Source organism: Raphanus sativus, chromosome 4, assembly GCF_000801105.2.
Source record: "Raphanus sativus cultivar WK10039 chromosome 4, ASM80110v3, whole genome shotgun sequence".
NCBI lineage: Eukaryota > Viridiplantae > Streptophyta > Magnoliopsida > Brassicales > Brassicaceae > Raphanus > Raphanus sativus.
This window is the reverse complement of record NC_079514.1, coordinates 10415638-10430282: the sequence shown is the minus strand read 5'-3', so window position 1 is coordinate 10430282 and position 14645 is coordinate 10415638. Positions and strand designations below refer to the sequence as shown.

The 14645-nt window shown below is 40.4% G+C and overlaps 3 protein-coding genes and 1 pseudogene across 10 annotated transcripts; 1 reads left to right on the top strand and 3 right to left on the bottom strand.

The window, feature by feature from the left end:
* Nucleotides 1–236: 236 nt before the first annotated feature.
* LOC108850231 (uncharacterized) lies at nucleotides 237–4183 on the bottom strand. The gene is made up of 4 exons (XM_018623800.1): nucleotides 2627–4183; nucleotides 2455–2573; nucleotides 1192–2347; nucleotides 237–956 (listed from the first exon to the last, which is right to left on the bottom strand). Exons 1-4 carry the CDS (start codon nucleotides 4181–4183, stop codon nucleotides 237–239), a joined length of 3552 nt encoding a protein of 1183 aa, XP_018479302.1.
* Nucleotides 4184–5837: 1654 nt separating this feature from the next.
* LOC108850229 (putative F-box protein At5g15660) lies at nucleotides 5838–7092 on the bottom strand (annotated as a pseudogene).
* A 257-nt stretch (nucleotides 7093–7349) lies between these two features.
* Nucleotides 7350–10915, top strand: LOC108848240 (ACT domain-containing protein ACR2). Of its 8 annotated transcripts, XM_018621550.2 has the most exons (11): nucleotides 7356–7489; nucleotides 7566–7601; nucleotides 7712–7782; nucleotides 8217–8303; nucleotides 8804–8888; nucleotides 8981–9032; nucleotides 9122–9236; nucleotides 9313–9380; nucleotides 9465–10169; nucleotides 10230–10334; nucleotides 10410–10915. In XM_018621550.2, exons 4-11 carry the CDS (start codon nucleotides 8231–8233, stop codon nucleotides 10788–10790), a joined length of 1584 nt encoding a protein of 527 aa, XP_018477052.1. In that variant the 5' UTR covers nucleotides 7356–7489; nucleotides 7566–7601; nucleotides 7712–7782; nucleotides 8217–8230; the 3' UTR covers nucleotides 10791–10915. The 8 variants fall into 8 exon arrangements, with proteins under 8 accessions (XP_018477051.1, XP_056865247.1, XP_018477053.1 ...); XM_018621549.2 differs by lacking the exon at nucleotides 7566–7601 and having other exon boundaries at nucleotides 7350–7489; XM_057009267.1 differs by lacking the exon at nucleotides 7566–7601 and having other exon boundaries at nucleotides 7350–7489; nucleotides 8191–8303.
* Nucleotides 10871–13684, bottom strand: LOC108848241 (probable glycosyltransferase At5g25310). The gene is made up of 4 exons (XM_018621555.2): nucleotides 13223–13684; nucleotides 12923–13107; nucleotides 11720–12065; nucleotides 10871–11640 (listed from the first exon to the last, which is right to left on the bottom strand). Exons 1-4 carry the CDS (start codon nucleotides 13472–13474, stop codon nucleotides 10972–10974), a joined length of 1452 nt encoding a protein of 483 aa, XP_018477057.1. The 5' UTR covers nucleotides 13475–13684; the 3' UTR covers nucleotides 10871–10971.
* Between the last annotated feature and the right edge of the window lie 961 nt (nucleotides 13685–14645).

Genomic DNA, 14645 nt, shown 5'->3' with positions numbered 1-14645 from the left:
TTTTTTTTTCTTATATATTTTCCTGAATTTAAATCTTTGGCTTCAAACATTAATCCTTTTAAAACTATATTACAACGTGTTCAACCAAAAGAAACATCTAAAGTTATAAATTGCTAGAAAGAGAATCTAACGTTAGAGAGAAAAAATAAGGTTTTTTTTTTGTCACTGATTAAACTTTCATTAAGAAAAGAAAGAGAGAGAATTGGGCCTAAAACATAGCCCAAACTCCAGGTCCATTACACAAACAAAGAAGATAGAAGCGCCTCTTTGGCTACTCCATCCGCAACCGAGTTCATCGATATAGGAATATGAGAGAAAGAGATGCTTGCAAATTCAGAGGAGATCACTCGGATGTCAGAGACGATTCCGATGATTTCTTTAGACTGAGATTCGCCTGATATAGTTCGGATGAGCGTTTTGTTATCGGAGCAAACTTGGAGCTCTGTGAAGTCCCGAGTAAGCGCCATGCAGAGAGCCGATCGAACCGCTAGGGCTTCTCCGATCAGCGGTGAGTTGACGAAGCGATGGATCATCGATCCCTGAGAAGAAGTAGCCAGCGAAGGTCCCGTGAAGATCCATCCTAGTCCCGCCATTTTTTTGTCTGACTTCCATGCTGCATCCGTATGACAGATGATTTGCTGTGATACTGAAGATGTTGGGGGACGATGTGTGTCTTGAACTCGAAGGGAAGGTAATAGCTCTCCTGATTTATTTCCTTGCGCTTCCAACCATTCCTTTGCTAGTCTCAAACCCTTTAGAGCTGTGTCCTCAGGGCTAAAACGTCTGTCTTCGAAGATCAGGGCGTTCCTAGCTAACCAAATTGCCCAGTAAATCCAAGGGAGAATGTTGAGGGTGAAACCCGAAGGTGGCAGACAGACAGCCGAACGAAACTTTACTATCACCTCTTTGAAAGAGTCATCCGCAGCTATGTGAACTGCTGTTTTCAAAGGGACACACTGCCAAACATTCATCGCAAACGGACAGGTAAAAAAAAGTGTGAACACTTGTCTCCAGAGACTTACACCTAGAACACAATGCTGCTGTTTGAAGTCCTCTCCTTTGCAGGTTTTCTCCAAGAGGCAGGGCTTTTTGCACTACTGACCATAGGAAAGCTTTCATTTTAGGCGAGTATTTATTCGCCCAAATATCTTTAATCCAGTGAAATTCCTCCCCATTTGACTGTATTGGTACCTCTGTGTAGGAAATGGACGCCGCATAGTATCCAGATTTTGTCGAGTAGATACCAGAAGCTGTTGGGTGCCAAATATATGAGTCCTCTGCTCCTTTACGACTTGGCTGGATGCACAGAATCTGCTCTAGATACTCCGGTAAGACCTCGTTTATTCTCTTGCTGTTCCACTGTAGATCATCAGTTAGAAGGTCTGAGACAATGAGGTCTAGGTCGGATTCCTTCATAGGTCCCATAGGCTTCTCCATTCTGTCCATCACTATCCAGGAATCCTTCCACAACCGAGTCGTTTGCCCGTTACCTACTGCTTTGCCTAGATTCTTTGTTAGGAGATCTCTGCCAAATAGTATCCCTCTCCATCCATGCGAACATGTTTGAGGGGATTGTACCTCTAGAAAGTGTTTACCATGGCAATATTTTCCCAACAAAACTCGTGCCAGCAGACTTTCTGGTGCTGTTACTAGGCGCCACGCCAATTTAGCTAGGAGAGCTTGATTAAAAATTTGTATATCCCTCAGTCCCAACCCTCCCATCGCCTTAGGCTGTGTTAGTCGATCCCAAGAGACCCAACTAATCTTTTTCTTGTCTTCTGTTCCATCCCACCAGAATCTAGTTAGGACCGATTGGATCCGTTTACAAAGACTAACTGGTAGTTGAAAACAGGACATTGTGTAGGTTGGGATGGCGCTTAGCACTGATTTGAGCATGGTGAGCTTCCCTGCACGAGAGAGCTTCTTTGACGACCAACTAACCGCCTTCTGTCGGATTTTATCCACAATAGAGGTAAACAGATCCTTTTTCTTCCTGCCAAAGTGTTCAGGCAATCCTAAATACTTGCCTAGTCCTCCTTCTTTTGTAATCCCCAGCCTTAGCTTTACTTGTTCTTTTACTTCAGGGGGAGTCTTACTCGAGAAAGTGATGGACGACTTGGCCTTGTTGATCATCTGCCCAGATGCTCGTTCGTAGTCTTTCAGGATCTTCACCAAGGTTTCACAGTTTGTAGGTGATGCTAATCCGAAGAACATCGTGTCGTCTGCGAAGAACATCGTGTCGTCTGCGAACAACAAATGGCTAACTCTCGGGCTTCCTCGTGCTACTCTGACCCCTTGGAGGAGTCCCTTCTTCTCTGCGCTCTTACACAAGCCTGACAAAACCTCACTGCAGAGAATAAAGATGTATGGAGAAAGGGGATCTCCCTATCTGATACCACGGTAAGGTCTCACCTCTCCATATACTGCATCATTCACTAGATAGGAGTACGATACCGTAGTAATACATTGCATGATCCAGTTAACCCACTTCGTATGAAATCCCAGTCGTTGTAGGACTTGTAGAACAAAGTTCCATTCGATTCGGTCATAGGCTTTTGACATATCTGTCTTGACTGCCATAGTACAATTTTGTCTCCGCCTTAGATGACTTTAAGAAGTGTAGAACCTCGTGAGTAATCAATACATTGTCTGCTATTGCCCTTCCAGGGACAAAAGCTGATTGATTTTCTGAAATGATAGAGCTCAGCACCGTTTTGAGTCTAATAGATAGCAACTTCGAGATTATCTTGTAGAAAATATTGCATAGCGCAATAGGTCTGTAGTCCTCCACTCTTTGTGCCCCTGAGATTTTTGGAATCAATCTCACATGTGTCTTATTGATTGATGGTGCGAGGATACCCGATGCAAAGAAGATCTGAATCTCCTTAACGACTGCTGGACCGACGACTTCCCAATTCGACTGAAAGAAACTGGCTGAGAAGCCATCAGGCCCCGGGGCCTTATCCGCATGGATTGCAAATGTAGCTTCCTTGATTTCCTTAGCTTGCGGCATCATTATGAGTTTCTCATTTTGTTCCTTTGTGATGCAGGGTTGTAAGGCCTCTGAGATTGTATGCTGGCCATCGAATGGACAAGACTGGAAGAGCTTCGAGTAATAAGCAGAAATGACTTTTGAGATCTCCTCCTCCTCATACACATGTACTCCTCTGTCATCTGTTATTACTGAGAATTTGTTTCTAGCTGATCTCCCTTTAGCTACCGCATGAAAGTAACCCGTATTTGAATCCCCAAGTACTAACCAGAGTTGTCTGCTTCTCTGTTGCCAGAAACTCTCTTCGGCCTTATACAGGTGTAGCAGTTTCATGTTTAGCTCATGGATTAGCTCCTCATCCGGGTTAGTGTTTAGTAATGCTGCTTCCAGCTTCTCCTTTGTCTCCTCTAAAGCCTTCTGACTACTCTCATGAAACTTCTTACTCCAGGTACAAATGGCTCGTCTGCAGAGGGTTAATCTTCCTTCCACTGATAGCTGAGGTGAGCTTTCCCAAATCTCTGTAATAAGCTTTTTAATCTCTTCATTCTCATTTAAACGCCTGTCAAATCTAAAGATTTTTGCGCTCTTTTTCCTTGAGGTATCAAGGAAAGTCAGCAGAGGTCTGTGGTCGGAGCCTTCGAACTTCAGATACTGGTTTCTGCTCGAGGGAAAGATCTCCGCCCATTCACTGTTGCTCACTGTTCTGTCCAGTCTACACAGGACCAGATGCGAGTGTCGCTTTCCTCTCCAAGATAAGTATCTCCCAGAGAATTTTAGATCAAATAGTCCGTTTTCAGAAAGAAAACCTCTGAAAGCACAGAAGGTGCCTTCAGCTCTTTCTGGCCCTCCACACTTTTCACTATTGTCTATTATCTCATTAAAATCTCCTGTTAGTAGCCATGGATCTCCTGATGCTGGTTTTAAAGATGATAGAGTTTTCCAAGCCTCATATCGTTTTGATTGATCCGGTTCACCATAAACAAATGTTGTTTGCCACGTTTTTCCTTTGTAGGATATAATAGCGTCAATGAAATTGTGGGATGATGATCTAACTTGCAGGTCAATGTCTTTTTTCCAGGATATGAATAAGCCTCCTCCTCCCGGTGTGTGTGGCGGTACTGCAAAATGGTTATTTGTTTGAAGCCAATGGAGGTCTTTCAGCACCTTCGCCGTGGGGTTCTTGGTCTCCATCAGAAAAACAATGTCAGGATTATTCTTCTTCTGGATCCTTTTGAGTCGCTGGACTGTTATGGTGTTCCCCAAACCACAACAGTTCCAGCTGATAATGACTAAGGAGCCTGGTGTGGAAGACGCCGAAAATCCGGGTTCTTCCTCGAGATCGCTGGGATGAGATGGATCGGGGGGTTCTTGTCAGCATGGGAGGGTCCTCCAACCTCACCTCGTGCTCTCTTATTCACTGATTTCTTCTTTGTAGATGCATTTTCAGGTGAACTGAGGCCTCTCCCCGGTGAGTGTTGAATCTGGGACAGCTTTCTCTTCTTAGAGCTGGCTCCTCGGAGAATATTAGGACTCACTCTTGGGGATTTTTGTTTTGTAGGCTTCCTCAGATTGCTCTTGACTTTGTTTTGAAACTCCATCAAGGTTTCTTCTTCCTCCGGTTGTACAGTCTCTGTTTGAGGTACTTCTTCTCCTATCTCGTTTGTAGTTGTTGGACTGATTACAATGGATTTCAACTTTGCTTTTTCTCCCTCTATTATAGGCGCTACCGTAGGTACATAGAGAGGAGCCTCATTGGGTATAACATCCAGTGTATCATCCTTTTTCCTCCTCGCTGGAGGTGTATAGCAGTCTGTGGGGTCCTGGAAGAGCCAGTTCTGTAGAAGGAACTCATTAAGTGGTGGAGGGGTAACCGGATTACTGTCCGATAATTTGAGCTGAGGGAGAGCAGGGGGTTGATTTGAAGATGCTGCCACAATAGCAGCCGCCGTTTGCTCCATGAGCCCCTGTGCATCACTATGGAGGACTCTCTGTCTACGAGCTGTAGCTTCCACTGGGTCAGAGCAACTCAAGTACTGACGTGTAACCTCATGTAATTCGAGAGAAAAAAGAAGGTTTTGTTGTGTTCTTCACAGTCAAGTTTGTCTGATCTAAAGATGGTCTGAGTGGAATTAAGTACGAATATAGCTCGTCATCTGTTACGTGTATCATTTTCTTCACAGACTCAAATACGTAAATGTTATTGTAATAATTTGGTCTTGCTAGTATTGTGATGAGTAACTGCAAACCCAAGATATTTCTGTATCTCTCAAAATAGTATCGAAGAAGAAAGCTTATCATGTTAGCGTGCACGATGCACCTTTATATATATGGAATCCACCGTTGCAAGACTTGCACATCGCCAAACACAAATAATATTATTCAAAAGAACAACCAGTAAGAAGTTATAACAGATCAGAGGAAGAATAAAATCACTAAGAAATAATTTAAGTCCATGAAAAGTATAACAAACTAAAGATTGATCCAATTTATACTAAAGAAAAATTACGAACCATTTTAAGTATTTTAATATTTTTAACAACAACAAAATGTTGCCTAATTTTCTCTAAAGACCAAAGTTATTTTTTTTAATTTAGTTTAATAAATGTAACGCGATTTTTTTTTGACAAGAAAGGCTAAACGATAGCTAATGCCAGCATCGTATAAAACGATTAAACGAATACAACTGGTCATATTAAAAATACATACAAACTCGAGATGTAGGAGACTGGCAAGCAGACGAATCAAACTAGTTTATGGAATAGAAAAAAAAGTATTAACTTATTCAGAAAAAGTCTAATCAGCGCAAACATTGAACAATTAAATAAACGCAAACTATGAAACCTGTCTCTCCTACAACAGCCTAATACTCTCAGCGTAGTCCCAGAAAACCATTGCTCTCGTACGACGACCATGTTTGAACTCGTTGCCTCCCGTTACGTCAACCTTAATTTTTCTCAAACCATTCGTGTTGGGATTGTAAAGTAAAACATTGAAGTCATGAGAATAGTACTTTGGTGCCAAAACAAACTCACCCGTGTGAGTAGAGCCAGATATGCGTAACTTAGATAAAAATTTCCAAGATTCAATAGTAAAACTTTTCTTCAACCATCCAGGTTCTCGAGCAGCCTGATCTATAACCCATACATTAAATGCGTATCCACTAGTATTAGTGGTTATGGCTACTTTCCCCTTATAGTTTATCATAGTGAAATCATCACCTAGAGGTGAGGGTAACGTAGTCAGACGATCCCACTTTTCATACCTCAAATCGAATTTCATCAAGTAGAAGCCAGCGCCTTTAGAAACAAAGTAAACAACACCCTCTATACACACATAAGCGTCACAGCAAAAAAGGTTTGGAATGCCACATTCTATCATTCTCCATGAAGACTGTTCATCAGCTCTCAACGTGAGTACTTGATAATCACATCGTGAATGGCGTTTTCTACGCGATTCTCTCGACATAGATAATATTTTGTACTCCTCATTAACTGGATCATACCCAAACATACTTTTGGAGACTCTATGTATGCTTTCGACTCTTGGTAAAGTTAAGGACTTATAGTACGATATCCAAGCCTTATCAAGCCGTTAGCATAATGAGGATGGACGGAAAACCACTCAGGATCTTTACGGGGACGTTTAACACGTGACAGAAAAGTCGTTGATGACGAAGACGACGAGTAGAAGTAGCAGTATTGGCGCTTACGTGTGTTTTAGTTCGACCAATGAAACAGACTAGGAGACGAGGCTGAGACGAACAAGACCTAGTCTCGAAGGATCTGATGAAATCTCGACTGGTGATGAGATTTGCCCATGACTTGGATACTAGAAGAAACCTAGCTACCGATTTCGCAGGCAACCTCTCTAAAATCTCCCTCACTAGATCTCGAGGGATTTGATACTTCAGTTTCTTCTTTTTGGAGCATGTGATCATCATGATTGTCCCCAAACCCTATGTAACGCGATTTAAATCCTGAAATTATTTTCTGTTATTCGTTTTCACTAAAGCTCTAAGTGGTAACCACAAAAGGAATAACAAGAACAAAGAGGAATGGAATGCAGAGGAACAAAATAATAGGAATACTTGTTCCTTCTATTCCTTGCCAGTTTGTATAAGAAATAGTTTTACTCGATAGTTCCTTAAATTAAAAGGAATGAGAAGGAACATTAGAAAAATAATATTCCACATGAATGGTGTAAAATTTGAGGAATGAAAAGGAATTAACCATTCCCACTCATTCTTTTGGTCACCATCTAGAGTCTAAAGCTTGGCTGCTACTAATGGGCCGAACAATGTGAGACTAAAGTCCTTTAAAAGCCCAACATCAGAGTGAGAATTAATCGGTGGCGTTACTATTAAATATCCACGGCGTCACCGCCTCACCGGGAAAGCAAACCAGAACTCCTTTAAAGAAGAAGAATAAGAAGAAGATTGATACTTCGTCCAAGTTTTCAAGTGTGAAGCAGATACGCAGCTTTGATTCTACGTATTAAGTAAGATCACACTGCTTTTTGCTTCTTCTGTTTTTCGATTTGATTCGAGCACTTGCTTTTTGCCCTTTTTGTTCAGTTTCAGTGTGGTGGGAAAGACACTGATATATAAAAGGTTTCTCCTTTTAAAACTTATTCAAGTGATACACGTCGAATGATGTTTCTACTTTCTACCTTAAGCTGCTTTTTTGCTATAAGAACTGAAGTGATAGTGTTTTATTGCAGAATCTCGCAGAACTCTAAGCAATCGCTATGCCCTTCACTTGCTTCAGACCAACGCTTCCTTTATGCTTCAAGTAAGGATACATACAGCCTCCTATCTCTGTCTCTCTTCCACTAAGAATAGATTCTTAAACACATTGATAGACTCTGTTGTTCATCGGCGTTGTGATTAGTGGGCTGTTTAGATTCTTCTAAGTAATGGTTTTAGTTTTTGATTTGAAAGATGTTATTTAGAGGTGGGATATATGTTCAGTTTTTAGTTGCCTTTCATGTTATATGGCCTTCCTAGGTTAGTAACTTTGTATATACGCAGTGGAAGTGCTAACTACATGATTTCTCACCATATGACTTAAGTATTAAATAGTACAAATGATGTGTGTGAAGAGATCACACGTTCTCTAAAGTATTCACATTGAGCTAATGATCTCACTTGTACTAAATTTAGAAAAATTGATTTTAGCAAGCATTATTATTATTAACAGAGATTCTGCAACTCTGATTGCTCCAGAAACTTAGGGAAACATGTGGCGGTTGATAAATTACAAGAGAGGAGAAGAAGCAAGAAAACATGCAACACCTTGTGTTTTTCCACTAAGTCTCTCTCTCTTACCGTTTCTTGTAATTGACCTTGACCAAGTTCTTGACCTATACTCCTCTACTCCCACCCTATATATATTTAAACCAAATCGAGAATGATTCTGTCAATTATCATTTGCATATGTATCTATAATAGAATTTTTTTTAAAAAATCTTTCTCATGATTAGAACTAACTTCTTCCACACGTTATAACACACTAATCCTCCTAGGCTAGAGAGCTAAACATAGTAAATGACTATCTTGTCAAATCCTTTGTATTCGAAGGTGGACATCTCTTCTTCTTCATCCATCTCCTCCTCCCTCCTCTCTCTAAAAAACACCAAACTATCTTACCTTTTACACTTTTAGCCTTAAAACGGTTTCGCTTGTATACAAAATCACATCTGTTGGGGATATAGACATCTCTCTCTCTCTCTCTCTCTGCATCTGCATCTGCTGGTTATATAAAGAATCTGTTGTTACCTCTTCCTTTCCATCTTTTCCTAATTCTATTACAGGAATCACAGAGACAATGCAGAAGGTTTGCTGGCCTTACTTTGACCCTGATTTTGACAATCTTGGTGAACGCATTTACGGTCCACCGTAAGCTCTCTTTGCTCTCTTCCTCTCTTCCATATCCTATGAATTATACAATTTCACCATCTCCTTTTTTCTTGGTGTGTGTAATCTTACAGATGCAGGGTCTACATCGACAACGACAGCATCCAAGATTGCACCGTTGTCAAGGTACGCACATGAGTTTGTTGATATATATTGTAGAAAAAAAACATGGTTCTAGAGGATCTGAAATGGTTTGATAAAATGAATATAATAAGGTGAATAGTGAGAACAAACAAGGACTTCTTCTAGAAGTGGTGCAGATCTTGACAGACATGAATCTTATCATCACCAAGAGTTACATCTCTTCTGATGGTGGATGGTTCATGGATGGTATTATATATCCACTTTTCCTCATTCTCTATGCATTCTGAGAGATTAGTCTAATTAACTTACTTTTTGTTTGCAGTTTTCCATGTTAAAGACGAGCATGGAAGTAAACTCACTGACAAAACCGTCATCAACCACATCAAACATGTCCGTCTCACAAACTTAGATCTCTTCACTACTAAAACCAGATCATTTGTCTTTGATGATTCTGAAGATTTTTTTATAACGTAGGCCATTGGCACGAGTAGGCGAGAGTCAGACTCTGTAAAAGCCAATGAAAATGCAAACAACAATCCTTTGGAACCTCCACTGATTGATCACGGCGAGCATACGGCGATAGAGATGACTGGTACAGACAGACCAGGCCTCTTCTCAGAGATATTCGCTGCTTTCGCCGACTTACACTGCAACGTCTTAGAAGCTCACGCTTGGAGCCACAACGCTCGTTTGGCCTGCATAGCCTACGTCTCTGACGACTCTACTCACGCTCCCATCGACGACCCCAACCGCTTGGCTTCCATCGAGGACCATCTCAGCACCGTGATCCGCGCCACGGCGGATCCCGCCTCCAACTCTACGCACGTGGGGCACAAGGAGAACGAGAGGGATGGGTTTCTTGCTGGACAAGGGAGAGGGTGTATGAACTCCAACGTGGAGAGACGGCTGCATCAGCTGATGCTGTCTGTGAGAGACTTCGACGAACCGTTCTGTGGTGGTTCGCTGTCGCTGTTTTCTTCCTCCAAGTTGGAGTATTGTGAGAGGAAGACGACGACGAGTGTTTCTATTGGGAACTGCGAGGACAGAGGGTACTCGATAGTGACGGTGAAGTCTAAAGATCGGAGAAGACTTATGTTTGATACGATATGCACTTTGATTGATATGCAGTACGTTATCTTCCACGCTGCTCTCCGGTCTGATGGAGCTGATGCTTTTCAGGTTAGAAAAAAGAAACATAACATCTCTAAGTTCAAATTTGATGTTTTATTTAATTTGTAGGAGTACTTCATAAGACACGTAGATGGACGTGCACTGAACACTGAAGGAGAGAAAGAACGTGTGATTAAATGCTTGGAAGCTGCTATAGAACGTCGTGTTTGCGAGGTAAAAACAAAGAGAAAGGACCTTCTTGACGACTTCTCTAGTTAAAAATGGTAAAACAAGTTGTGGTGTGTGCAGGGGGTGAAGTTGGAGCTATGCGCAGAGAACAGAGTAGGCTTACTGTCTGACATATCTCGTGTTCTTCGTGAGAACGGCTTGACTGTTGTTCGTGCAGACGTGGAGACACAGGGACAGAAGTCTCTCAACGCTTTTTACGTCAGGGACATCTCCGGGAACAAGATTGATATGGAGTTCGTTGAGTCGGTGAAGAAAGAGATGAGACCTATCCACCTCGAGGTCAAGAATGAAGACAGTGCAGAAGACAGAAGTGTCGCGGCTCATGAACAGCTAGCCTTGGTTGCACCGCAACAGCAACCGCAAGCTCACCGTTTCTCACTAGGTGAGATCCTACGGTCTCAGATAGAACGGCTCTCCCACAACTTCGTCCCGACCAAATGATTTTTAATAGTTTTTAAGTAGTTTGGTATAAATGATTAGAAAGTTTGCAATAAACTCACCTTTGGTTTTACAAGTAATAACACCAAATGTATGTTCTCCATTATATATCTATAGACGTTATGGTACTACTACACTTGTGAGGTATGAGTTAGAAAGAAAGAACCTAATGATATGTTCTTGCTTAGGGGAGCCTCATGTTAAGCCTACGTAGCCAAATGGAGTGAAGTATCATGTGAAACGCGTCGTACCTCTTAGGTGGATCGTTGAGCTCGAAATGTCTCCTCACGTACCTCAGATTACGTTTGAGACTTTCGTATTTCTCATCAGAGATGGACGTTAGAATCTCCTTCAGCCTCGGAATCTCCGAGACGTCGACCTGCACAGAGAAAGTCTCCCAACGAAGGATATCGCTGAATGGCAAGACAAAGTTAACGGAGAGGATGACGGGGATGCACTCGGAGTAGATGGCTTCGATGAGTCTAGGGCTAGCTACTTCGTAGCCACTGGGACAGAGACAGAACTTTGAGCTTCTCATGAAGTCGTAGAAGTTCAAGTGTTTCCGAAGGTATTCGAATACGGGCATGTCCGGGTCACGTTGTTTCCAGTGGTGTAAGAGAATGGGACGGACGGGACCGTGGACTCCACCTGCGAAGAAGGCGAGGTGTGGACGAGGAGAAGACATTAGGGTTTTAGAGAGGCGGAGTTTGGGATCAACTTCCCCAGCGTAGAGTTTGATCTCGGGGAGAGTCGCGTCTTTTGCAGGGTTAAACCCTTCTGATGTGTTAGCGTTGCACATGACTCGGATTGATTTGTTGAAGAGGTCTTTATTGCCTCGTGAAGTCAGAGGTCCCTACATTAGAAACCCCATTTATAAAAAAAAAACACCCAATCTTGACACGCAAGCATGAATAAATGAGATGTTAATTTACCCAATCGTGACACGCAAGCATGAAGTGATCAGCTCCACTGGTTCGGTTCCAGAAAGGGTGGTTACTAGATATCAATCTGATGTAATCGGAAGCAAAAGTTCTCAGAGCGCCAGCGTCTTGGCCTTCGTATAAGTATCTGACCAGCCAAGCAACGCTAAAGGGCAAGAAGTAAACATGGGCTTGGTCAGGATCGTATGTACGGAACTTGGTCCTACTTTTCTCTATCTCCATTATGAATCTTCCTTCAACCGCGTACACGCTTTTGCAAGGTCCGTCGTGTACCAAAGGTGGCTCGCCTTCTTCGTATACATACACCTTAAACCTCTTCTCCATCTCCAGGTAACTCCTGTTAAAAAAAGAATAAAAAATTCAACATCTTTCCCAGCTACATGACACTTGGAACGCTCATTTGAAGTTTAAAAGGAAAAAAAAAACTAAGTGGTGACTAAAAGTGTTTATGGACCACAATACAATTATTAAGCAGATGATGACATAAGTGTAAAACTGTAACTGTGGTCTACATAATAGAGCTGCTGAGCCGTAATATGATAAAGGCCAAAATGTGTAAAGAAAGTGACATATAATAACAGACCTTAATTAGTCCGGTAGCCGAGTTAATTGCACCGCCTAAGTTTTTTACATAGCCGGTAAGATTAAATTACATAATAGTATATCCTATAGTCTATATGTAAATTTCAATGAATTGGATTTTTGCTTGTGAAAGGAGTTTCTCTCTGAAAATCATGAATCAGTGGGTTTCATCATGAATAATAAGTAACCTTTAGTATTATACTTTATCAGAGACTATGATACAAAAACTAGTGGTGTCTATGCGTGTGTGAACTCTTTCGATACAAACAATAACCAAATTTAGAATTTTGAGTTTTTGCATTGGTCCTCCACACTCATCGACTCTTAGCGTCACTTAGAAGAATTATTTTTAATAATTACTACGCAAAGCCAAAAAGAAAAATTTAGCCGTGTGCAAAAAAAATGATCGTTAAAGCAAAGCTTTTAACTCAGAGTTTTGGAAGATAAGAAACTTTTATTTTGTCTTGAATCTAAAGTTTCTCTAATTTATATATTAACTCATGAAAAATAATAATATTTTTTTAAAAAAATAATAATACCTTTTTAAGAAAATATAATTATTTAGTAAAGAAATTTAGTAAAAAGAGATGAAGATAATAATAATAAACTTACTGATGTAAAGCAGAGGGATTACGGTAGACTAGTGTGTTGGGAAGATCAACGTTGAAGAATGTAGCGTTACGGTTAGAAGAAGAAGAAGCTGCTTCACGTATCGAATCTCTTGCTCTGCTTAGTCCTACTTCCACCATCCTTCTCCGGTTTAGCTTCTTCTTCTTTTTCTCCGGTTTAATCCGCAACTGATTCAACACACACACATTCACATAACTAAACCGGACCGTTACGATCATTTGAATTTAACAGTTCCGATCATGATGATGATGATGATGAGCATGATGATGATGAATGGCTTACAGTGGCGTTACTCGATCTGATGGAGAGGATCTGCTGAGAGACGACGTCGCGAGAATCCACGACTCTGTTTTCGTCTCCGCCGGCATTGTGAAAGCTTCGTCGCAGCTCGCTTTCCTGGAAAGAGAACTCGAGTTTCTGGAGAGAGTAGTCGAAGAAGGAGATCGAGCAGCGAGAGATCGCGAATACGAGTGCGATTGATCCGATGCAGATCGATAAGAAACAGAATCTCGTGTGTTGATGCTGCTTATCCATTTTACACTGACTCTGTTTCTCCGAAAGAGGAGGAAGGTGTGATACTGCGTTTGATTATTTTACTCTTTTTTTTTCGGGAAAATCTAAAGAGAGATAGAGAGAGAGGACGACGAAGAAGAGTGAGTGAGTGAGTGAGTCTCTCTTTCTCTCTAGGCGCGGAGAGAAGGAAGTTTTTGTTTTGGTTGTTAATGGAGTTTTTGAAAAAAGTGAAAGAATGTTTGGATTTTATAACTAACTAATTAATAATACGAGTTTGCAGTTTTGCACCGTTTGCATCCACAAGGTTCACTCTTAAAAGAGAAATATATACATAAGGTGTTATATATCATACCTTTTTATAATTTTCTTACTTTTATAATTTTCTTACCATTTATCACCCTCTTTTATCCATGGGGACAAACTTATCTCCAGTTATTCAACTTAAGAGAACTAACATTGGGATGGATTTGATTTCTATAAATCATTTCATAATTGCTTGTAAATTGTAATGTTGTTCAACTTTTTAACATAGTAGTTGTGTGTTTAAGAAGAATGTGAAGAACATACCAAATTCTAGATTTTAATAATTTGTAATAGTTTGATCTTAAATTTTTTGTTCAAAACCAGCTTACAATCAAATCTAAAATCTCTATTTTAACGGGATGAATAAATATATATTATTAAAAAACATACCACTAGATTTTAAGGTGTTATCTGCATATCATTCATTAAAAAAAATTTTAGATTTTTTTCAAGCTCTTATCATTTTCCTAAATGATTAGTACGATATTTTCTATTTTGAGATTAACCATTAAAACCCGCATGAATTTTGCTATTAGATTTTTTTCCAAAAAAGTCTTGTATTAATTAGAATTAGATATTTTTATATATTAGAAATTATTTGTTTAAATTTCGAATGTGAAATTATGTTTGTATTCAAAACAGGTTTTAATATGTGCCAATTAAGAACTGATCTGAATTCTCCTTCAGTCATTCAACACCACACCCTTCCCTAAAAAATCTTTTAGAAGAGAAAGTCCACAAAACAATAATAAAAAGTACTTTGGAAGAAAATTCATAGAAAGTTTCCATGGCATTGCTAAAGTAGTTAACTATGAGAACATTTAACCATATTTATTTTAGATTTGTTAATTTAACAACAAAGTTATAATAGTTGTGTGTATTACACGTT